General features: G+C 51.9%; 1 protein-coding gene across 3 annotated transcripts in view; it reads right to left on the bottom strand.

Annotated features, from left to right (window-relative positions):
• Positions 1-8,680: 8,680 nt before the first annotated feature.
• Positions 8,681-23,152, bottom strand: part of AP1M1 (adaptor related protein complex 1 subunit mu 1) — a 29,355-nt gene continuing 14,883 nt past the window's right edge. For 2 of the 3 annotated variants that reach the window (XM_046671773.1, XM_046671776.1), the window contains exons 6-12: positions 17,668-17,794; positions 16,503-16,645; positions 15,933-16,004; positions 15,103-15,261; positions 10,371-10,496; positions 9,691-9,766; positions 8,681-9,582 (exon numbers count right to left, since the gene is read on the bottom strand). In XM_046671773.1, the coding sequence (XP_046527729.1) occupies positions 9,560-9,582; positions 9,691-9,766; positions 10,371-10,496; positions 15,103-15,261; positions 15,933-16,004; positions 16,503-16,645; positions 17,668-17,794 (726 nt within the window). In that variant the 3' untranslated portion in view covers positions 8,681-9,559. Of the gene's footprint in view, positions 9,583-9,690; positions 9,767-9,816; positions 10,114-10,370; positions 10,497-15,102; positions 15,262-15,932; positions 16,005-16,502; positions 16,646-17,667; positions 17,795-23,152 lie in introns of those variants that run through there. The other variant, XM_046671774.1, reaches the window with a different exon arrangement.

The following is a 23,152-nucleotide window of genomic DNA, read 5'->3' as shown; positions in this document are numbered from 1 at the left end:
CTCTAGTGTGAGTCTGCTGCTGGCAAATTCTTTCGGGTTTTGTCTGAAAAATGTTTTTATTTCAACCTCATTCTTGAAATACTTTTGTTGGGTCGGCAGTTTTCAGCATGCTGGAAACGTTATTTCACTGTCATCTGGCTTCCTTCATTGCTGCTGAAAAGCCAGCTGTTTGTCTAGTTGCCACACTTTTGAAGTTGTTTTTTTTTTTTCTGCCTGCTTTAAAGATTCGTTGGGTCAGCCCCATGGCCACATGGTTAAGTTCGTGCACTCTGCTTCGGCGGCCCAGGGTTTCGCCGGTTCAGATCCTGGGCGCATACAGGGCACCCTCATCAGGTGATGTTGAGGTGGTGTCCTGCGCGGCACAACCAGAGGCACTCACAGCTAGAATACTCTACTACGTACTGGGGGCTTGGCGGGGGCGAGGGGGAGAGGAGGAGGAGGAGAAAAGAAGATTGGCAACAGATGTTAGCTCAGGGCCAATCTTTAAAAAAAAAACAAAACATACTTATCTTTCTTTTCCTTTAGAAATGTTTTACGGATGTGTAATACACATACAGATGGGTGAGCAAATCATAAGAGCTTGATGAATTTTCAAAAGTGAGCACATTCATGTGACCTGCATCCAGATGAAATACCAACATTCTCAAAAATCGCTAATTTCCCTTGACACATGGTAAAAACCTCTTATAGTTGGAAATGTTTTAACTTTCTGTGTTGTTGAATTCTAACTCCGTTCCCTTGAGAATCCTTTGGAGGAGGTGGGCTCTAATACTAAGAATTCTTGGGGCTTTGGGGAAACTTTATGAGGGTCTAGTACACTGATTTTTTTTTTTTTTGCCTTAAATTCGATTTTGTCTGATATTAATATAACTGCCTGAGCTTTGTCATTTAGCATCTTTTTGCTTTGTGTTGTGTACTTCTGTTTTACTGTGTATTTTATAAACAGGATCTAGTTGGGTTTTGTATTCCACTTCAATCTGACAATATTTAAAACTAGCAGTTTTATTCATTTATATTATGATTGCTAATATTTGGATTTATTTCTGCAATCTTAATCTGTGGTTTCTATGGCACAAAATGAAAAGTCTTCGTGGTTTTAAGTGCTATTTATTATTAAAAGATTTTTAGGACACTATATATCCTGCTTTTTCTAAGCTTCTCTCTCCTTTTCTGTTGATTTGTTAAAGTTTTCTTTAAACCCTTTCCGACCCACGAGGTGGAGAGTTGTACACGAACATGTAGCTTTTAAAGACTTTATATTCCAGACGATGTGAGGCGTTGGAAGGCATTCCGCCTGCCGCCCGTCTCCTGTTTTGCAAGATGCTGTCCAGGACTTGAGCTGCATCTTCTGTCGCTCCTTCGGACATTGGTCACCACTCTTCCTGCTGTCTGTGTCAGCGCTGGCAGAGATGGCCCATGGGTCCCAGGGTCTCTCCGTGTCCCTCCTCCCGTCTCTTTCCCTCCCCTGGCACGGCAGCACCTTCCTCCTGACGTGCGCGAGTTGCTTCAGCGATGGGCTGCTTTGCAGTTTGTCCTTCTACAGCTGAGCTGGCACACGGGTCTCCACTGGCCGCCTTCTCTCAGCAGTTCAGGCTGTCCTTCGTCTTCTGACTTCTGTCCTCGTGGCTGGGAAGCCTGCTTTCAGCCCGTTTTTATTTCTTTCATGTGTTTTCATCTTCTTCGCATTGCTTTTATGATCTTCCCAGAGTCTCTGATGGTCTGCATTTTGACTGTGATATTTTTGGTTACAGATTTAGGTTTATTTCTCCTGATTTGGGCTCACTGGGTTCCTGAATCTGAGAATTCCCTGGGTAACTGCCTCAGATGGCCTTCTAGGTCACCAGTTCTCTTCCGCTGTGTCTCATCTGGATTTTAATGTTCTCCATTCAAGTTGTTAACTTCTATGATCATTTTCATTTCTAGAAATTTGGTTTTTTCCCAAGCCTGCCTTGTCTTTTTAAAAATAAAGCAGTAGTCATGAACTACAAAAAGCATAAATTAAAAAATGCTGAGTACTACCAAGCTTCAGAAAATTACCAATGCAGCAGAGGCCCCAGAGGTGACCGGGGACTTTGATTTGTGATTCTTAAGCACCTCATTCGATTTTTGCCATATATATATATATATATATATATATATATATATATGGATTCCTAGGCATAGAACGTTAATCTTTTCAACTTTGTATTCATGGTACCATATCGTACATTTTCTCTGGTAACCTGCTTTTTCACTCAGTGTTGTGCAAGACTCACCATGAACCGTGCGACACTCAGCTCATCCCACGGCAGTCTCCTACCTTACGAGCAGGTCACCACGATCAGCTCTCTCGTGGAGGGGTTGGTGGTTTCCGATCTTTTGCTGTCGTGAACGACACTGCTGTGAGTGTTACTGTACCTGTGACAGTTCCTCAGACATGGGTGGGGGTTCTGGCTTTTCCCAACTGTAATCCCATGGAAGAAGCCTGCCGTACAGAAAATTACTTCAGGCCTCAGGACATCAGGGCTGCGTCCCCTGCAGAACCCGCTGGAGACGGGTGGAGCATGTCCACGTGGGAACGAGGCCGCTGCTTTGTAGGTGAACGCGGCCTCGACTGTGCTCGTTGCGCCCTCTTAAGACAGGGACTCTGTCAGCTGACATAACTACCAGCACATGGGCGTGTTCCGTGGCTCCACTTGTTCACTGACACAGGCACCTCACTGCTTTACTGCACCCTGCAAATATTGCGTTCTTCACAAGACCCTCTACCGGCCAAGGATTATAACTTGTGAAAGCTCAGAAGATGGTTAGCATTTTTTAGCAATAAAGTATTATTATTTTTTTTGAGGACGATCAGCCCTGAGCTAACATCTGCCACTAATCCTCTTTTTTTTTTTGCTGAGGAAGACTGGCCCTGAGCCAACATCTGTGCCCATGTTCCTCTACTTTATATGTGGGATGCCTGCCACAGCATGGCTTGACAAGCGGTGTATAGGTCCACACCTGGGATCCGAAGCGGTGAACCCCGGGCTGCTGAAGCGGAACGTGCAAACTTAACCGCTGTGCCACCAGGGCAGCCCCCAGCAATAAAGTATTTTTTTAAATTTTTAAATTTGAGTTCATAATAGTTTTCATCATTGTGAAATTTCAGTTGTACATTATTTCTTGTCTGTCACCACATAAATGCTCCCCTTCACCCCCTGTGCCCACCCCCCCACGCCCCTTCCCCTGGTAACCACTGAACTGTTGTCTTTGTCCATGTGCTTGTTTATATTCCACGTATGAGTGAAATCATCTGGTGTTCGTCTTTCCCAGTCTGGCTTATTTTGCTTAGCATAATTCCCTCTAGGTCCTTCCATGTGTTTGCATATGGGATGAATTTTTCTTTTTTCTGGCTGAGTAGTATTCCATGATACATACATACATACATATATATATATATACCACATCTTCTTCATCTAATCATTGGTCGATGGGCACTTGGATTGTTTCCATGTCTTGGCTATTGTGAATAGTGCTGCAATGAACATAGGGGTGTGTGTTACTTTGGGTTGTTGATTTCAAGTCGCATGCATAGATACCCAGTTGTGGGATAGCTGGGTTGTATGGTATTTCTATTTTTAGGTTTTTGAGGAATCTTCATACTGTTTTCCATAGTGGCTGCACCAGTTTGCATTCCCACCAGCAGTGTATGAGGGTTCCTTTTTCTCCGCAACCTCTCCAACATTTGTTGTTTTTAGCCTTAGTGATTATAGCCATTTTAACAGGAGTAAGGTGGTATCTTAGTGTAGTTTTGATTTGCATTTCCCTGGTGATTAGTGATGTTGAACATCTTTTCATGTGTTTATTGTCCATCTGCATATCTTCTGCGGAAAAATGTCTGTTCAGATCCTCTGCCCACTTTTTGATTGGGCTGTTTTTTTGTTGTTCAGTTGTGTGAGTTCTATATATTATGGAGATTAACCTCTTATTGGATATACGATTTGCAAATATTTTCTCCCAATTGGTGGGTTGTCTCTTTGTTTTGATTCTAGTTTCTTTTGCCTTGCAGAAGCTCTTTAGTCTGATGAAGTCCCACTTGTTTATTTTTGATTTTGTTTCCCTTGTCTGAGAAGACATGGTATTTGAAAAGATCCTTTTAAGTTCAATGTCACAGAGTGTACTGCCTATATTATGTTCCAGGAGTTTTATGGTTTCAGGGCTTATCAAGTTCTTGATCCATTTTGAGTTTATTTTTGTGTATGGCATGAGACAAGGGTCTACCTTCATTCTTTTGCCTGGGCCACTGCTTGTTTTTGTACAGCCCCCAAGCTAAGAATGGCCTTTACATTTTTAAGCTGTTGGAAAAAAATACCAAAAGAATATTTCATGACATGTGAAAATTATATGAAATTCAAATTTCAGCGCCCATAAATGGTTTTATTGGCACACAGCCATGTTCACGCATTTACATATTGTGTATGGTAGCTTTCCAGATACGATGGCAGAGTTAGTAGTTTCAACAGAGACTGTCTGTGTCTTTTTATTGGAGAATTCAATCCATTTATGTTTAGGGTGATTATCAATATATGAGGGCTTAATGCTGCCATTTTATCACTCGTTTTCCAGTTCTCCTGAATTTCCTTTGTTTCTCATCCTGTGTATTTTGGTCTACCAATTGAGTTATGTAGTTTTTTATGTGGTGTTTCTCTTATTCGTGTCTCTCTTCTGCTTTTTTTGTTTAGTGGTCACCCTGAGGTTTATACTCAAGATCTTCTGGATAATCCCTTTTCTGATGGCCTCTTATTTCCTTAGACGATACTGATTCAGTCCCTTTCCTCTTCCCCACCTAAGTTGTTTTTCTCACATCTTATTCCATCTTGTGTTATGAGTTTGTGGTTAAAATGACAAGATTATCTTCATTTTTGGTGTTTTCCTTCCCTTTGTCTTTAATCCTATACTTGAGTATTTGCTATCCTGCTCTGATTCTGTCTACCTATTTATCTGCTCACTCCGTGCTTTGTAACCCTTTTCTTCCCCCCTTTTTTTTTCAGGTATGAGGGCCTTCTTGAGGATTTCTTGTAGGGGGTGTCTTGTGGCTACGAACTCCCTTAGCTTTTGTTTATCTAGGAAAGTTTTTATTTCTCCATCATATCTGAAGGATATTTTTGCTGGATAAAGTATTCTTGGCTGAAAGGTTTTGTCCTTCAATGATTTGAATATGTCATTCCAGTCTCTCCTAGCCTGTAAGGTTTCCATGGAGAAATCTGCTGAAAGCCTGATGGGGGTTCCTTTGTAGGTTATTTTCTTCTAGCTTGCTGCCCTTAGTATTCTTTCTTTATCATTCACTTTTGCCAGGTTCACTACTATATGCCTTGCAGTAGGTCTTTTTACATTGACATATTTAGGAGATCTGGCAGCTTCTTCTGCATAGATTTCCAGCTCCTTCCCTCATTTTGGGAAGTTCTCTGTTATTTCTTTGAACAAGCTTTCTGCTCCCTTCTCCTTTTCTTCTCCTTCTTGAATACCTATAATTTTTATGTTGCATTTCCTAATTGAGTCAGCTATTTCTCAGAGACTTTCTTCATTTCTTTTTAGTCTTAGTTCTCTCTCCTCTTCTATCTGGAACATTTCAACATGTCTATCCTCGATTATGCTGATTCGCTCCTCTGCAATGTCCACTGAAGAATTCAGGGAATCCGTATTTTGTTTTATCTCTTCCACTGTATCTTTCATCTCTAATATTTCTGATTGATTCTTCTTTATAGTTTCAATCTCGCTTGTGAAGTAGCTCCTGAACTTGTTGAATTGTTTCTCCACATTCTCTTTTACCTCGTTGAGTTTTTGATGATAGCTGTTTTGAATTCTTTGTCACTTAGATTACATATTTCTGCATCCTCAGGACTGATTTCTGGGTACTTGTCATTTTCTCTCTGGTCTGGAGATCTAATATAGTGTTTGATATTGCTAGAGGGAGTTCTGTTCTTTTGCATCCTGGCATTATTAGGTTGCAGTTACCACCTATCGCCACTGAGTGGGGGCGGGCAAGAGCTGCGTGTTCTGAGCCCTCTGCCTTGAGCCGAGACCCCCAGGGGCTGGAGCTGTGGTGGGCGGGTGGTGGGGAGGGGCGCTTTCTCCTGCATGCTCTTGGGGTTTTCTCTCTCTGCTCTCTGGGGTGTTGGTTTGATGAGGTGACTCCCCACAAAAGCTTTTGCCCTGTTAGAGGCCTTCCCTCTAGGCTGCAGGGGCCCTCGGGAGTCCTTGATGTTCCTGTGAATGAACGTCCCCTCCCTCACTCCTTCCCTCACAGGTCCTCCCATGGTCCCAATCGCAGTCTTTAGCGGGGGAAGCAAAGATTTCTCTTACTCTGTTCCAGCTCTGAGGGGGAGCTCCAGCCTCTCCATCCTCTGTCATATGGCCACATGGATCTCTTCAATGTTTTTTGTGTTGAGTTTGGATGCCCTCTGTTGGAGTCTGGATGTTCTTTTCATTGTATGTTGGAGTGGGGAAATTTCTGCAAGACCTCACTCCGCTGTGATGCTGACTTCCAGCAATAAAGTGTTTTTAAAGTAAGGTGTGTACCTTGCTTTTTAGACATAATGCTATTGCATGCTTAATAGACTACAGTATAGTGTCAAAATAATTTTACATGCACTGGGAAACTGAAAGATTCACGTGACTCGCTTTATTTTGACATTTGCCTTATTGCGGTGGTGGGAACCCAACCCACAATATCTCCAAGGTGTGCTTGTGAATGGTTTTGTCAGACATTTTAGTTTCTTCCCCGCCAATCTGACGAGTGTGGAATAGCATCTAATTGTGGTCTTCCCTTATTTCCTTAATTATTACGAGGTTGGACATTATATTTACTTGCTGTTTGTAGAGCTTCTTCTCAGGATCATTTGTTCACGTATTTTTCTGTCAGGCTCTTTCTTTTTCTAACTGATTTATAGAGTTATCTATATGATTTGTACACAGATTATTTGTTAGATGTTGCAAGAGTCCTAACTTAACAACATTTTGCTCTTTTCTAACCTGGAATCCTTCTTTTGTCCTTAATCAGAGAGCGTATTTACTGCATACCACACCCACATCCACAGCAAGCCCTGATGGCCTCCCTCCAGAAGACCCTGGGTCCAGCCCCTGTGCCTCTGACAATCCTCTCACATGGAAGTCTCGAGGCTCTGACCCTGCTGACTCTCGCCCATGTGTTTTGTGATTTTCGGGATGTGCACTCGTGTTTAGGGGGGCTCTGTGTGCGACGACCTTGGAGAGAGGTGCTGTTTCGTGAGTCCTGGCTTGGCTGTCTCCAGGCCATGGAGGCAGTGTACGTCTCAGTCTAAACTAGTGGTTGCAAGACTTCAGGGGAGACTTTCTCTCCACCAGATCTTCAGCCAAGAGTCAGCAGGGCTGTCTCCCAGGGCCAGAGGGCAGACAGCTTTTCCAGCCCACCTCTCTTCTGTGACTATATGTGACCCTCCATGGATCGCAGCTTCCTGCAGGGTCCCATGGCATCTCACCACAGGACCAAAGTCCCCTCTGCCACCTGGCCCTCCAATCCACACCTCCTGCTCCCAGAGCGAGCCGGGCACTGGCTCCTGCTATTCTTCGGCACCTGCTTCCTCTGTTTCAGGCTTGTGCAGGTCTCCCTAGCTTTCTGATGGGCTCAGCTGGGCATTTTGGCTTCCTTCTACGTGTTTCTGTGTGCTTATGGCGGGGCCTGCAGATAACACTGTCCTAAAAATTGCTGGGAAGAGGCTGTGCTCTGCATTGTGGGTGACCACTCTCCATCCCACGGGCTCTGGAGGCTGAAGCTTGGCCTCCAGGGGTGGCAGTAAGGATGGAGAATGGGGCTGGACCCAGGGTCTTCTGGAGGGAGGCCTCAGGGCTTGCTGTGGATGTGGGTGTGGCTGTGAAGGGTGGGGCATCAAGGGGGCCCACCAAGGGCTTTGGCATGAGCCCTGGGCCGGGGCAGCATCCCTTACTTCACGCAGGTGGAAGGTCAAGATTCCACTTGGCCGATGCCCACTGGACCTATGGGGGGAGCTTGGTGATACAGGAGAGGGAAGAGGGAGCCCTGAGAGGTGGGGGGGGATGCAGGCAGGGCCTCAGCATTGGAGGGGCAGGGGTGGGAGTACAGCTGCCTGCAGTGGGAAGATGAGGCCCGCCTGCCCATGCGCTCACCATGGTCAGGTGCCCACCTGACCTCTGTGGCCCAGGCAGTGGTTCTCAAACTCCAGGGCACGTACACATTACCAGCAGAGCCCCAACCAGTCTTCCGGGCCCCATCCCCAGAGATTCTGCCTCGGCAGGTGGGCCAGTGAACCTGCATTTCTAGTGAGCTCAAAGGGGATGCTGAGGCTGCCAGTATGAGGACCAGACTTTGAGGAAGGCCACTGGGTCAGGGAGGGCCAGGGCTAGGCTGTTGGTGACTTGAGGGATGGGGGTGGCGACAGTCACCTAGGGTGAGAGGGGAAGAATCTGCTGGGTGCTCTCCTCTGTGTGGCCCCTCAGGAGGGGCAGCCCTGTGACCCAGTGCACTGGCTCCCTCCTCCCACTAATGGCTTGTTCCCGTCTTCACCTGGGGAGGCAGAGGTACCAGAAGCTGGTGACAGCATGTGGGCCACATGGCAGGTTGGTGACGAACCCAGGGGAGGTCTACGCCTGTCCCTGGTCACTCAGGAAGAGCCAGTACCACGGCGCATCAGAGGCAAGGCAGGCCTCATGTTTAACTGATGGAATTTAATGTGACCATGACACGAACACAGACAAGGAGGGGGGTGACCAAGCACAGATGTGGGTGACCCATGCCCCCACCCTCCAAGGCCAGCGGCCCTCGCTGGACCCCACCTCCCTTGGTGGGACAAACACTGATGTGGCTGAGTGACAGTATGGCATGGCACGGGCTGGCCCCTGGGAAGGCATCTCCCTCGAAGCCCATGGGTCCAGGCCAAGAACCTCCAAAAAAGCAGCCAGAAGCTGCAGCTGCCGACGAAAGTGCCAGGTTCCGGCCCGAGGTGGGAGGGCGACTCAGTGTTGGTTCTCGCTGGGAGGCCAGCGAGGAGGTGGGAGGCCCTGTCATCGCTAAGTGCTGCCCGAGGACTTCAGGCGAGGGGCCGAGGGGCACAGACAGAGAGGTACACGTAAACATCAACAAATGAACAAGACATCTAGGAACAGCCAGAAACCTACAACGTCCAACAGGACGGGAACAAAACGGTGGCCCTGCGAGCCGGGCAGGAGCCACGTGCAGCCAGCGGTCTGGTGAGCGTTTCTGATCTTTTTGGTGTCTGGGAGCTAGACAGCACAGAAGGCTGTGTTTGATCTCTGGAGGGGAAGATTTCACTTCCTTTCCCCCAAACTGACTCAGGGGACAAAGAGACAAGACTTCTCACAGACAAGCCTCTTGTGGGAGAAAGGACATCAGAGACGAGTGGCGACAGTAGAGCAGGTGTGCCTGGAGAAGGAAGGGTCCCAGGCGTGGCTGGGAGGGTGGCTGGTGTCCAGGGCGCCCCCTCCTTGTGGCGGGCTTGGCAGGTGCTTCCTCCTGGTGCTGCCGCCAGGAGCCCAGCGCCAGCGAGGGCGTGGCTGCCGCGGCCGCTCACTGGGTCCGGAGCTGGTAATCTAGGATGAGGGAGGGACGCTTCCGTGTCTGCCCTGCCCTTGGGGCCACTCTCTGAGCACCACCCTGACCCTCTCAGAGCCCCCCGCCCCAGGGAGGGCCACACGCACCTCCGTTCTGAGTGATGTAACGGACCCACGGCAGGGCCTGGTAGCCACTCTTCTCGATGATCTTCAGGTAGCGCACCTGGGACACAGGGACCAGGGCCCTGAGCACGCACCTGCTCCCCTCCCCGCCCCCACCCCCATCCTTCCCCCAGAGCTGTGACGAGCAGTGAGCGAGCACAGGCCGCAGGGGGTGAAGGAGAGGCGACGGGCCTCATCTGAGGCTGGGGGAGGCGGAGCACTTCTGCGAGAAGTGGCGCAGAGCCAGGATGTGCGCAGGCACGCCCCGAGCAGGTCCCCGGGTGAGGCCCAGGGCTCCCTTTGCAGGCTTTCCTCACACGCAGGTGCCAGGAGGATGCGCCCCATCCTGGCAAGTCTGTGGCCATTAGAGGCTCAGACTCCAGCTTCGGGGCCGAGTGTGTCCCTGAGCTGAGAGCAGAAGCACAGGGTCAGCTCTCAGCAGACGACGCGGGCCTCTTTCTGCCAGGGCTGGGCCACGTGTGGAGACGGGCAGAGTCAGGGCAGCACTGGGGGCCTTGCCACAAGCCAGCTAGCACCCCTGTCTAAGCTGGCTGCACTGACGTCTGTCACCTGCAACCCTGAGCCTGGACCCCACCCGGGTCCCTGTGGGGCCCAGGGGGCCTGTCCACGTCTGTGGTGGGCCCGGCCGCCCTGGCTGCACGTACCTGGATGCCAGAGGTAGTGAAGTAGGGGATCTCAAACTTGACGCTGATCGGGGGCTTGCCTTCCTTGTCCTCTGCCTCCACGCTGGGCAGGCCGAAGTGGGCCCGCATCAGGTACTCCTTGCCGCCCTGGGATTGCAGACGAGGGGGGAGACCGTCAGGCGAAGGCCCAGCCCAGCTTGGCCAAGAGCTGCCCCTGGAGAATGCTGGGCTGCTAGCCTGGCCACCGAGCCCCTGCCTGAGTGGCCGGTGGTCACCCGGCACTCGGATCCCCTAATACACTTATCCTCCAGGCCTCACAGACTCCCCAGCAGCCCTGCCGGGCAGATCAGATCCCAGGCCCTGCCGGGGAAAATCGGCGAATTCTAAGGATCAAGAGAAAGTTTCACAAGCTCCCAGACAGACAAGACTACTTGCTTCAGGGAAAAGAGGCTATGGGCCTGGATAAGGAGGAAGAGAGAGGGAGAGCGCGTACCGACAGGTGCAGGCTGCGCAGGACAAGGGTCCCCCGCCCGCCAGGCCTGAGTCCAGGTGGACATCCCCACATGCCCAGCGTCAGGGCGGTATGTGAAAGAGGGGAATGTCACAATGCAGAACAGTGACCAGAGAGAGGCAGCTCAAGCAAGAGGCCATGCTGGCGGCTGACTGACAAGTCTGCTCCAAAGGGTAGGTGAGGGGGTGGCTCTGGCCCCGGAAGCTGAGCAATGACTCTAGAGACAGGTTCAGAGCAGGGCTAGGAATGAAGGAACCCGAGACTGGGCCAGGAGTGGGAGGGTGTCTCAGTGCCCAGCACATGCTGCCTGGAGCAGAGGGGAGCACAGGCCTGGTCAGCCCTGGGGTGTCGCGGTCTTTGACCTGAAGGGCTCTGGCAGCAGGAGTGGCGGCCCACCGACTGGGGCTGCTTCTGCCCAGAGCAGGGGCTGTCCTCGCAGGCCAGCGCAGCCTCGAGCTCCCCTCCCGGGGACGGAGCGAGCTGTCAGTCTCTGCTTGTCGCTGCCAAGGCCAGCGCGAGCGGGACTCTGAGCGAGTGACAGGTGCTGAGCAAGTGACAGGTGCTGAGCAAAGACTCTGGGACAACGAGGGGGAATAACGTGGTCTCAGCAGCAGACAGAGCAGGTGGCAAAGGAATCAGATCAGCTCCACCAGCCTGTGTATGAAACAATAACCAGACCGGACACCTGAGCCTTGTGAAGATGGAGGGGAAAATGAAAGCCGAAGAGCAAGCAGGGAGGCCCTCCCGGGGTGCAGGGGTCGGGACACCCACCTTGCGTGGGTCAGCTCAGTGGAAATGGGTTTAATTCTGCTGTTAATGGTAGAGAGAGACTTAGAGGATGGCTCAAAGACCAAACCCCACGCTACGCCACGGGAGGAGAGTGAGAAAGGCCAAACCAGCAGGAGGCACAGGAGAAGGCGTGTCCGCCAAGGGCAAACAAACAGCCGGGGCTGCTGTCACCGGGAGAAGGCAGGGCAAGAAGGACGGGCGCAAAGGGCACAGGCCACAGCCACGCCGCTGCAGTACGAGTCTGCAGCAGACGACGGGCAGCAACGCCCGCCAGGCAGATGCTCCTGGCCAGGTGAAGGGAGCTGGAGGAAGGCAGAGCTGACCCAGCCCCTGCCAGGGACGTGGTCACAGCATCGTGGGGGACCTCGTGGGCGCACATGTCACATTCTCTGCCCAAGGACAGAGGCCTTATCTTCTTCGCAAGTGCAAATGGGATATCCACAAACTCTGACCTCATGTGAGCACACAACAAACACTTCAATAAATCCTAAAAGCAGAAACAGCACGAGTAACATTCTCTGGCCAGAGTGCTCTGAATCCGTAGTGAGGAAAAGATGGAAAACAGAGGTCTTTCCATCAGGAAATTAAAAAAATCTAACCAACGCTGTATTTGATCACAGAATTTTTAGATAATAAGGATATCAAATATATGTCAGAATCCACAGGTTATACAGCTAAGGTAGGGCTCAGAGGACATTTGTGGCTTAAATATTTATATCAACATAAATTTAAAAACAAAATAATCGATTTAAAAAATCTAACCTGAAAAATTAGAATTAGAACAAACAAAAGACTAAGAAATTAAAATTAAAGATTTAGAAAATGGGAAAATAATACAACCAATCAATTAAAAAGCAAATCTGGAAAAAAAAATAGACAAACCACTAGGTAACCTTATCAAGAAAAAAAGAAGGCACAAATAAGCCAAATAAATAATGAGGGAGAAGTAATTGTCATAAGAGAAGGAAAAAAAGACCAGTTTTTACAACTCTGTGTAGACAAATTTGAAAACCTGGTTAGGATGGATAACTCTGTAGGAAATATAATTTACCCAAACTGACTCCAACAGAAATGGAAAGCTAAACGGCCTAATTTCCAGAAGAGACAGAAAGCAGCAGAGACGCAGGAGGTCAAACAGCCAAATTCCACCAACCCTCTCAAGACCAGATGACATCAAGCCTACTTAAACTGCTCTGCAGCAGGGAAAAGGAGACGAAAAAATCACGCAACAGGTATAACACTGTTACTTGATAGAGACTATACCAAAAAAACTCAACTCAGTTATGAATACCAATGTAAAAATCCTACATATAATGTTAACCAACAGAACTTGGTGGCCCATTACAAAGAGAATAGACCACCATCAGGGGGAACTGACCAGAAGGCACGGATGGTCCGAGACCCACCGTTAATACGTCTGAACTCAGAGAGACACTGAAGAGGCGCCTGGCTCAATCTGTTACCCAGTGGGACTGGAGGGAGCCCACGGCCCAGCAGCCCTGCACTGGGAGGAACCCCGGCAGGGCCAGGCCAGGAGGCCACGCTCCCCACCACCCCGTACAGGCCCCGAGACAGCAGCTGGAGCAGTGAGAAGTAATGAGACTCCAGAAGCCATGAGACGCCCAGGAACAAGAGTGGAAAAGGGAAAACTGCATTTGGCTGTGAAGGATGTGAAAGAATATCTAAAAATCCATGAGAATCGAAAGAAAAACTACCACAAACAAAAAATTCAGTAAGGTACTAGGACATAAGATTACCATAGAAACAGTAGCGACCTGGTAGAAGATACAGTGGAAGAGAAGACCCCATTTACCCAAACATTGACCGAAAATCTAATGAGACATGTGCCAAACTGGGGACGAGCCCTGGGGGCTGGGGGAGGGCCCCCGCGGTCCTCGCCGACTGCAGACACACGGGGGTGAGCACTCACAGGAACTCACCGAGTTGTTCACATTTCATTTCTGCACTTTTCTGCATGTTATCCTTCAATAAAAGTACTTTTTTAAACCAGGACAAAGCTGATATGAGACAGACGAGGTTAACGTTAAGACATTCCCCAGAGGCACAAAGGCGAGCCAGGGCAAAGCGACTGGACAGGGTAACAGCCTCCCGACCTTTGTAAACTCTCCCCAACTACGCGTCATTTAGTGCAGACAGACTGACTCTAACTTCACGATGAAAACGAAACAAGAAGAATCGCCAGAAAACAGACAAGCAGTGGGGCAGGGCTGGCCCTACAGACACTGAAACAGAGAATGAAGCCCCGAGTTACAACGCGGCTTTGCTGCAAGGGCAGACAGACGGGAGGACATTTAGGAACAGACCTGATGCCACAGGAAAGTCTGCCAACTGCTCAACGTGCATTTCAAACCACTGGGGGAGAGAGGGACTCTTTCGTAAATGTTAGGAAATTGGATGGTCACTTGGAAAAAGACAAAATTCGACCCTGTTTACCAGACTGTGCTCTGAAAGGACCTGAAACCTAAGGTGAAATCGCCATTGTACAGGCTCTGGAAGCAAACCTGGGTGAATTGCTTTATGACGGGGAACACGGAAGCCTTTCAAAGTATGACTTAAAATCCAGACACACTAAAAGGAAAAGATGAGAAATTTGACTATGTTAAACAACAATGATAAAACAAAGAAGCACTCAAAAAAAGTTACACAGCATAAGCAAGGTCAAAAGACAAACATCAAACTGAAGAAAACCATTTGCAACTTACATCAAAGGCAAAGTACTAATCCTGCCCATATATAAAAAGCTCTGGGAAACAAAGAAGAAAATGACCAAACCTGACAGAAAAATGAGCAAGGGACAGCAACTAATGTCTCTAGAGAAAGAAATGCAAACGGCCCTCAGACATCAGCACAGGGGTCCCATCTCGTGTATAATGAGAAAGTGGCAACGGGGGCTCACACTGCCTTCTCGTCTCACCGGGCACTGCTCCAGCAAATGCAGACTCAAGCACTCAAAACCCACAATGCAAGCCAGGCGGCTGGGGCAGAGCAGGCACAGGGTGCGGCGCTCCATGTCCCTGGCGCTGGCGCTGGCGCTGGATCTGGAACCCGGGGTGCTCTGAACTCAAGGCAGCCTGTTCCCCTGAGGGAAGCTGAGTTCTGAACCAGAGTGTGAGAGAGGGGAGGGAGGAAGGGGCGCTGCCCTGACGCTGAGGACGGGCGGGGTCACAAACAAGAGGAAGGCAGAGGGGGGCCTCGAGGCCAGAGCCAGCCTCCACTCTCCCAGGGGGCTCGGGCTTCCCCTCTGTGCCTGGCCAGCTCCTCAGCTCTCCGTCCACCCTCCTGGGAGCCCCAGGCAGGGATCCTGGCCCTATGCCCCAGCTCGAGGCTTGGGGGGACCCACAGTAGCCAGGGTGCTGTGCTGTGACGGGCACAGGGAGCAGGTGGGTGTGGATGGGAGTGTGGAGGGGGCTCCCCACCGAGAAGGGTGCTCACCGGGAAGGACTTGATGGACCACACGATCTCACTGTTCTCAGGGACCCACTTGACGCTCCCCACCGTGGTCTTGAACTTGGGCGAGTCGGCATCATTGGGCACAGGGATGTGGATCTCCACGTTGTTGGCCGTCGATCGCCTCTTGAACTGGCTCTTGGCCTGGAGACGAGGCCAATGCAGCCAAGATTGTGCAGGGCGAGGGTGAAACAGCCCAGCCCTCAGCTAGCCGGCCCCCACAGGGCCACAGGCATCCTCGGCCTGGCCTGTGGGACCCCCTCCGCCGCCCAGCTGGCCCTCAGTTCTCCAGGCACTGCCCACACCCTCTCTGCTCTCTGAGATTCTCCCAATGCCCGACTCTGGAAGCTCAGTCTCTGCCCTCCTGTCTCCTCAGCCTTCGGAGCTCCCACCCCTCCCTCCGGCCAAGCCCTGGCCTCCTGGGACAATGTCTGTGTCACCAGGGCTGGCCTGGGCTAGATGGGGTCACGGAGTGGCAGGAGTGCTACCCCTGCAGACAGCAGCCTTCCTGGACATCTGGCCACAGGCTGCTGTCACATGGCCGCAGCCAGGACCTGAGCAGTGTGTCTCCTCTCTGTGCCCTGGGCCTACTCTTGTGTCCGAGCTCACAGAGAGGCGGCACGGATGAGAGCCATGGCCCTCATCCCTTAGGACAGGGGTCTCAGAGCCCCCCGGCCCCAGACCTGGGTTAGGAGCCTGCACCAAAGGCCCTGGACAGGCCAGAGACAAAGGAATGCCCTTGCCCACGGGGCCACCCATGTCACCCTGTGCCCGCCCCCCTGCCTCCAGGCTGATGCTGTGCAGGACATGCGCACCTTGATCATGTACTCGATGCGGCTGTGGGAATGCTTCTCAATCACGGACTCGATCCATATCAAGGGCTTGACCTGTCAGGGCAGTGTGGGTGGCTCAGACCTGCTCATCTTACAAAGCCCTGATTCACAGAGGGTAAGCTGAGGCCTCGGGCACAAGACCATTTGCCTGGCTGTCGGCCCAGCCCACTGCTGCAGGGGCTCTTGGAGGAGTCCACAGCAACGCTGGCACAGGTGAGAGCACAGAGCCCGAGGGCCTCTGTGAAAATGCAGAAACCTGTGCCAGGCTGCTCTGCTGCAGCTGCCCGGGAGAGGCGCAGGGGTGCCATGGGGGTCTGGCCCCTCAGCGGGTCGGGAGCCCCAGCCTGTGAGACACAGGCTCCTTGGAGCCCGGGCAGCCATGGGAGCTGTGCCCGCCCTGGCGTCTCCGCGTGGACTGACGCCCCTGGGCAGGGGCTGTGCCACCAGGGAGGAACGGGCAGTGGCTGGGAGCCTCCCAGGCGCCTGCTGGGGGAGACCCGGCCAGGGAGGGGCGGGGCCAGGGCCCTGGCAGCCAGCGGCTGGCGCACTCACGTGGGTGTTGAGGCGGTAGGACATGAGCTCGAACTCGCCGTCGGGTGGGATGAAGGAGATGGTCCGGTCATTCTCAAAGCGTGAGAGCCGCACGCACTGGTGGAACTTCACATCCTCCAGCTCCACTGACTTGCTTTTGCCACCTGAGGGGAGGTGGGTTGAGGGTGGGATGGACCTTAGGCCCTAGGGTCACTCTCTCAGCCACACTCCCACTGCCGTGGGCCCACCTCTGCCAGAGCAGAGCTGTCCTGCCCCCCAAATCTGTGACAGCATCTTGGACCAGGGACACTAAGGGGGCCAGGTCACAGGACAACCTGCCCTGGCCCTCCTCTCCTCTGGAGGCCCTGTTACGTCCTGACACTGGGCATGTGCTGAGGGCAGGGCTGGTCAGGCTGGTGCACTCTGAATCCCCAGCAGCCAGCCCAGGGCCCAGCCAGGGCTGCGGTTTGGGACATGTTTGCTGAATGACTAAGAGACCCGGCTGGGGATGCGTAACGATGGCTTAGAGCTCTCTGAGGGTCCTGGGGTCCTGTCTTGTTTCCCACCCCACAGAGGGCCACACAGGCCAGGCCTAGCCCTGGGAGGGGAGCCACCCTGATGGCTACTGCCTGAAAAGCCCTCACTACGGCCCTTGTGGACATAACTATGACAGTTGAGGCCACTGCTCCCCACTGCAGGGCCTGTGGTGGGCCAGGGGCCAGGTGGTCCAGGTTGCAAACGTGCAGCCCCAGCAACTCTGAGCCCCCGAGGCCGCCCTGACCCTGTCTCACTACAGGAAGTGCCACTCCAGGCCGGGGGACTGGAGCTGCAGCACTGCGTGTGGCCTTCAGATAGGCCAGACCCAGGGCCCGAGGCGAGGGCAGCAGCGGCCCGCGGGGAGGGAGCGAGGCTGACCCTGAGCCGTCCCACGTGCAGGGGGTAGTGGGTGGAGGACCAGTTGCAACCCTCGATGCGCTCAGCCAGGCCGTCGAGGGGACTTGACCTTAGGGTGTTCACCATCCCAGGCCCTCCCCATCCAGGTGTTCATTTATTCCTTTTCACGGCGTCTCGTGAACCACGTGACAATGTTTCTCACCCAAGTGCCGCAGCTCGGCCTGCGCCCCATGCAGGTGAACACTCCCCCAGCTCTGACTGGGCCTGGGACAAGGTGGGTGGGGGTACTCACGGCCTGTGTTGTCAAAGAGGACCTTGTCGTTGAGACCCAGGCGCAGCTCGGGCATGCCCGAGAGGAACACCCGCATCTTGATGGAGCCCACGATCTCGCTGCGCAGGACATTGCCGTTGGCACTGACCTGGGGGTGGCAGGGTGGGCGTGAGAGGCGGCCCTGCCTCCCAGCTACTGTCCCCCAGCACGCTGTAAGACCTCCCAGCCACCTCCATCCTGGATGCCCTGCTCACCAGCCCCTGGCTGGAGAGGGAGGGGCAAGCCAGCGGGGCAGACACTTGTGGGCCCCTCTAGGCCTCAGGCCGCATGGGCCCCTCCGTCATGGCTGGGCCTGGTGACCTAGGCCTGGCCGTCCACTTCAGGGCTCTCTCGCAGGCTCCGCTCCCTCTGAGGAGCCCCTACGATGAGGGGGCAGACCCTGCAGCTCATCTGCATGCTCACCCACCGCCCCGGGGCTCTCTGGAGCAGGCCAGACTCACTTTTCTCAAGATCTCTGTCTGTCCAAACCCTCAGGCTTGTCACAGACGGAGCCTCCTGTGCCCAGAGCTGTCCCTGCTCCCCAGGGCTGCCCTGACATCTGATAAGCACAGACCCAAAGCAACAAGGCACTTTAGCAGACGCAGCCCAGCAGCCAGCACTGCCCAGGTGGCTCCGTGCCAGCCCGCGGGGGCTGTGACTGGGAGACCCTGTGACTCCCTGCAAGCCGGAGGCATCTGAGAATGCGATGAAAATCACGGCAGACCTCTGGGCCGCCTGAGCCTGTCCTGAGGGAGCCAGGCTGCTGGAGTGCCTCTCCTCGGGCCCACTTCTGAGATGAGGCACAGAGCAGTGGGCAGAGGTGCTGGGTCGCAGCCCTGACCACTACTCTACAGCGCCACTCTGCACAAGGCCACAGCCATGCCAGCAAGCGAGACCAAGAGCTGCAAACCCAGAGGCCCTGGGACCACACAGGTCACTCCTCACAGGCGCCAGCCATGCTCACACGATGGAGGCTGAGCCTCTGACTTCTGCAGGGTCTAACCCGGGTGTCTAGAAAGCCCCATGTGCATGAAAAGCCCTTTGCCTTGGGGGCAGTGGAGAACCCGATGGCGGCCCCAGAAAGGCAGGAAACAGGACGGAAGGGCCTGCAGGGTCTGGCTCATCACCTCCCAGGGTCGCTATATGTGCTCTGGCCACACTGGTCCTCGCTGTCCTCACCCCAGCAGGCAGCTCCCTGCCCCCACGGTACACAGCTGCTGCCTCCTCTTCTGCCTCTCGCCAGCACTGTCTGCGTGTCCCTCCGCCTCCAGGCCCCTCTGGGGAGGGGCTGTGCCAGGCTGCTTGCTGTTGGGTCCAGCCCAGGGGCGGCAGCACTCAGTGAGCCGGTGCAGCCGTGGGCCCTGGCCCGGTTCTGGCTGCCACCCCCGCCAGCCCTACCCTGCTGGTCCTCTGCACTCCTGAACCGTGACCACCTCCAGATCCCATTCTCTGGGGCTGTCTCACCGTTGGGGAGTTGGGATGGCACAGACCTCTGTCACTAAACACATGAGGTCAAGAACGCTGGGAAGGAAGGCCCAGGAAGTGGAGCAGAAAAGCCATGCAGCCCACAAGGCTAATCTCGGCCCCACGGGCAGCCACCAGGACGGGGCTGGCCTCCCCAGCTGCGGTGTGAACGGTGGCCCAGAGCCAGGGGGTTCCCCAGGGTGGGGTCGGCAGAGATACTGGCTGAGGGAGGGAGGGACCGGCTGCTTGGGTACACCTCTACAGCTGGATTTCCAGAATTTGGAGCCCGATGTGGACTCTAGCAGCTGCCAGCTCTGCAATCTGACTTGGGAAGGTTCTAACATGCCTGGGGTGTCTACACCCACTGCGCGCTGCCCCGTGTACAGAGGAACGCGGGTCCCTGGGCAGAGCCAGGCGCAGGGACGCACTGTGGCCGGGACAGCCCTGCAGGCCCAGAGCTTTCCCACACAGCTGTTCTAAGTGGCTCCCTTGGATTTGCTCTCCCACCCCAGGGCACCTGAGCCGTGTGCTGGCTCAGCAAACAGTCCGGGCAGAGGTCCTCAGGCAGGAGGGAGCCAGTGAGGCCACTGCCTTGTCCCACAGCCCCAAGAGTAAGAAGGCTGACGCGTTTCCATGAAGTCCACTGGGAGTCTTGGTGGAAAGCACGGCTGCTCAGCAGCTCCACGTCTGCAGACTCAGCCCTCCAGAAGCCTTGCCCAGGGAAGCGGGAAGCCCAAAGTGTGCACCTGAGGAGGAGGCACACGCATTTCTGTCCCGTCTCTAACGGTCAGAAACAGGCCCACATAAGTGACCCACATGATGGGATCGGCTCAGCCCAAACAGTGGGAGGAGGTACTGTCCCACGTGGAGACAGGCAGCCTGCAGGTGAGATGCAGCTGGCTTGCGTCACCCTTTCTCTGCCACTGACTACAGCCACAAAACCTGGGAAGGACACACATGCAACTGTGGGGAGACTCTGGAAAGTGCAGCAGGTGGGTCCGGGCAGAGCCTGCGAAACGAGCAGCGCCCCTCCCCTCCCCCACTCCGTGGAAGAGCAGAGGAAACCTGGAAGTGGAAGTGACACCTGGGTGCAGACAGAGCTCATGGAAGCCTCTAGCTCTGGCTCCGGGGCCAGAAGGGGAACTCCTGTGGCTCAGAGGGAGTACGGAAACCCCCCGTTTCCCCCCTTTTCTGTTCTCTCAAATCCCAGGCCCCAAGCCATTTAGCTGCTGTTTAGAGAGGGTGGGGCAAACCCAGGATTTGGGGCCAACTGCAGACATGCACAACAAACTGGGGCTCTAGAGCCACAAGTTTTTGTCTGCAGAACCAAAAAGGGAAGCCCCAGGCAGCCAGAAAGCACTAGGAAGAGAGCAGAGAGTGAGGAGCTCAGGAAAGCAACCCCATGACGCTGTTCACGTCTCCAGAGCTCTCTAGAATGGGGCGTGCAAGGCATGGTCCTAATTAGCATGCCAAAGACCTGGACAACCAAACTGCCTAGTCCCAGCCTGACCACTGGACAGTGCACACGCGCGATAGACTCAAATAGCAAATGACAGGAAGCCTTTAAAAACTGATACTCAGGGGCCAGCCCCGTGGCTAAGTGGTTAAGTTCGCGTGCTCTGCTTCAGCAGCCCAGAGTTTTACCAGTTCGGATCCTGGGTGCGGACATGGCACCACTCAACAGGCCACGTTGAGGCGGCATCCCACATGCCACAACTAGAAGGACGCACAACTCAAAATATACAACTATCTACTGGGGGGATTTGGGAAGAAAAAGCAAAAAAAAAAAAAAACGGGGGCTGGCCCAATGGCCAAGTGGTTAAGTTCACACGCTCTGCTGCAGGCGGCCCAGTGTTTCGTTGGTTCGAATCCTGGGCACGGACATGGCACTGCTCATCAAATCACACTGAGGCAGTGTCCCACATGCCACAACTAGAAGGACCCACAACGAAGAATATACAACTATGTACCGGGGGGCTTTAGGGAAAAAAATAAAATCTTTTAAAAAAACCCAAAAAAACTGATACTCATGGCCCACAGACTGGAGGCTGGAACTGTGGCTGGAGCCTAACCAGGTCACCTGTTAGCTAAAAAAAATCAACATTTACCATATAATTTAAATAAGACCTAGAACCTTATACCTTAGTGTTCAAAAAGTCCAGGATGTAATCTAAAATTATACAGCATACAGAGAACTATGAAAATTTCAGCTCACGTGGAAAATACAAGCAACAGACACAACACTGACACAGTATTTGGATTATATGACAAAGACTTTAATCAGCTATGATAAAAATGGCAAACACTCTTGCAACACATGTTAAAATAGAAAGTCTCAGCAAAGAAACAGATGATAGGAAGAAAATCAAATGGAAATTTCAGAACTGAGGAATACCATAACTGAAATTAAAAACTTGCTGGATGGGCTCAAGAGCAGAATGGAGACAACACAGGGAGAAGCCAGTGAACTTGAAGAAAGAGCAATGGAAATTATCCAATCTAAACAACAGAGAGCAAAACAGTGGAATAAAATAAACAGCTTCAGGGACTCTGGGGCGATAAGAAAAGGCTGGCGTTCGTGTCACTGGAGCACAGAAGGAAAACAGAAAGACTGAAATGATCAACTATATTTGAGGAAATAATGGCTGGGAACACTGCAAGTTTGGTGAAAGACATAAACCTGCAGATTCAAGAAAACCCAAACAGTAGAAACCCAAAGATACCCAAACCTGGACACATTATAATCTATCTGCTTAAAACTAAAGACAAAGGGAAACCTGGGAAGCAGCCAGAGAGAACAATGTGCTGCCTACAGGGGGGCATGGATTTGAGCGACTGGACTTCTCACCAGAAACTGTGAGCCTAGAAGGAAGTGGCACAACATTTTTAAGGTTAAAGAGGACTGTCAACCCAGAATTGGATATCCAGTGTAGATATCAGTCAGGAATGAAGGTAAAATAAAGACATTCTCAGATGACGGAAAAACAAGGGAATTTGTAGCCAGCACACCTGTTCTGAAAGAATTGCTAAAAAAAAGTTTTTTAGGTGGAAGGGAAATGATTCCAGAAGGAAACCTGGAAAATTGGGAATGAAGAGAGTGCAATGCAAATGACATGGCACTGCTCATCAAACCACATTGAGGCAGTGTCCCACATGCCACAACTAGAAGGACCCACAACGAAGAATATACAACTATGTACCGGGGGGCTTTGGGGAGTAAAAGGAAAAAAAATAAAATCTTTAAAAAAAAAAAACTTTAACAAATTTTAAAGAACTGACATTATACGCAATATATTCTCATATTCTCAGACATTAACGGAATGAAATTAAAAATCAATGGCCACAAGACAACAGAAAAATCTGCAAACATTTAGAAATTAATCAACACACTTTTATTAAATAATCCACGGGCCAAAAGGAAATCTCGAGGGAAATTTGAAAATACTTTGAACAAAAACAGCAATCCAACGTACCAATTGTGGGACATAGCTAAACCAGTGTCTAGAGAGAAATTTATAGCGTGTTTATATCAGAAAAGAAGAATGGTTTCAAATCAGTATCTTCAGTTTCTACCTTAAGAAACTAGGAAAAGAGAAAAATAAACCCAAATCATAGAGAAGGAAATATTAGAGTCAAGAGCAGAAATCAATGAAATTACAAAGAGAAAAACAATAGAGAAAAATCAATGAAATCAAAAGCTGATTCTCTGTAAAGATCAATAAAATAGATAAACTTCTCACAAGACTGACGAAGAAAAAAGAAAGACGACATAAATGACCAGTATGAGGAGTGAGAGCGTGGCGTCAGCGCAGATGCTGCAGACACTGAAAGATGTGAGGGCACGCTACAGACGGCACTCTGCAGGAAACTCAACGGCTTACAGGAAAAGGATCAGCGTCTGCAAAACAGCGAACTACCAAAACCCACTCAGGATGACAGAGGAAACCTGATCTGCAAAACAGCGAACTACCAAAACCCACTCAGGATGACATAGGAAACCTGA

The sequence above is a fragment of the Equus quagga genome, chromosome 9 (genome assembly GCF_021613505.1).
Source record: "Equus quagga isolate Etosha38 chromosome 9, UCLA_HA_Equagga_1.0, whole genome shotgun sequence".
Classification (NCBI taxonomy): Eukaryota; Metazoa; Chordata; class Mammalia; order Perissodactyla; family Equidae; genus Equus; species Equus quagga.
This window is presented reverse-complemented; position numbering and strand designations above follow the sequence as displayed.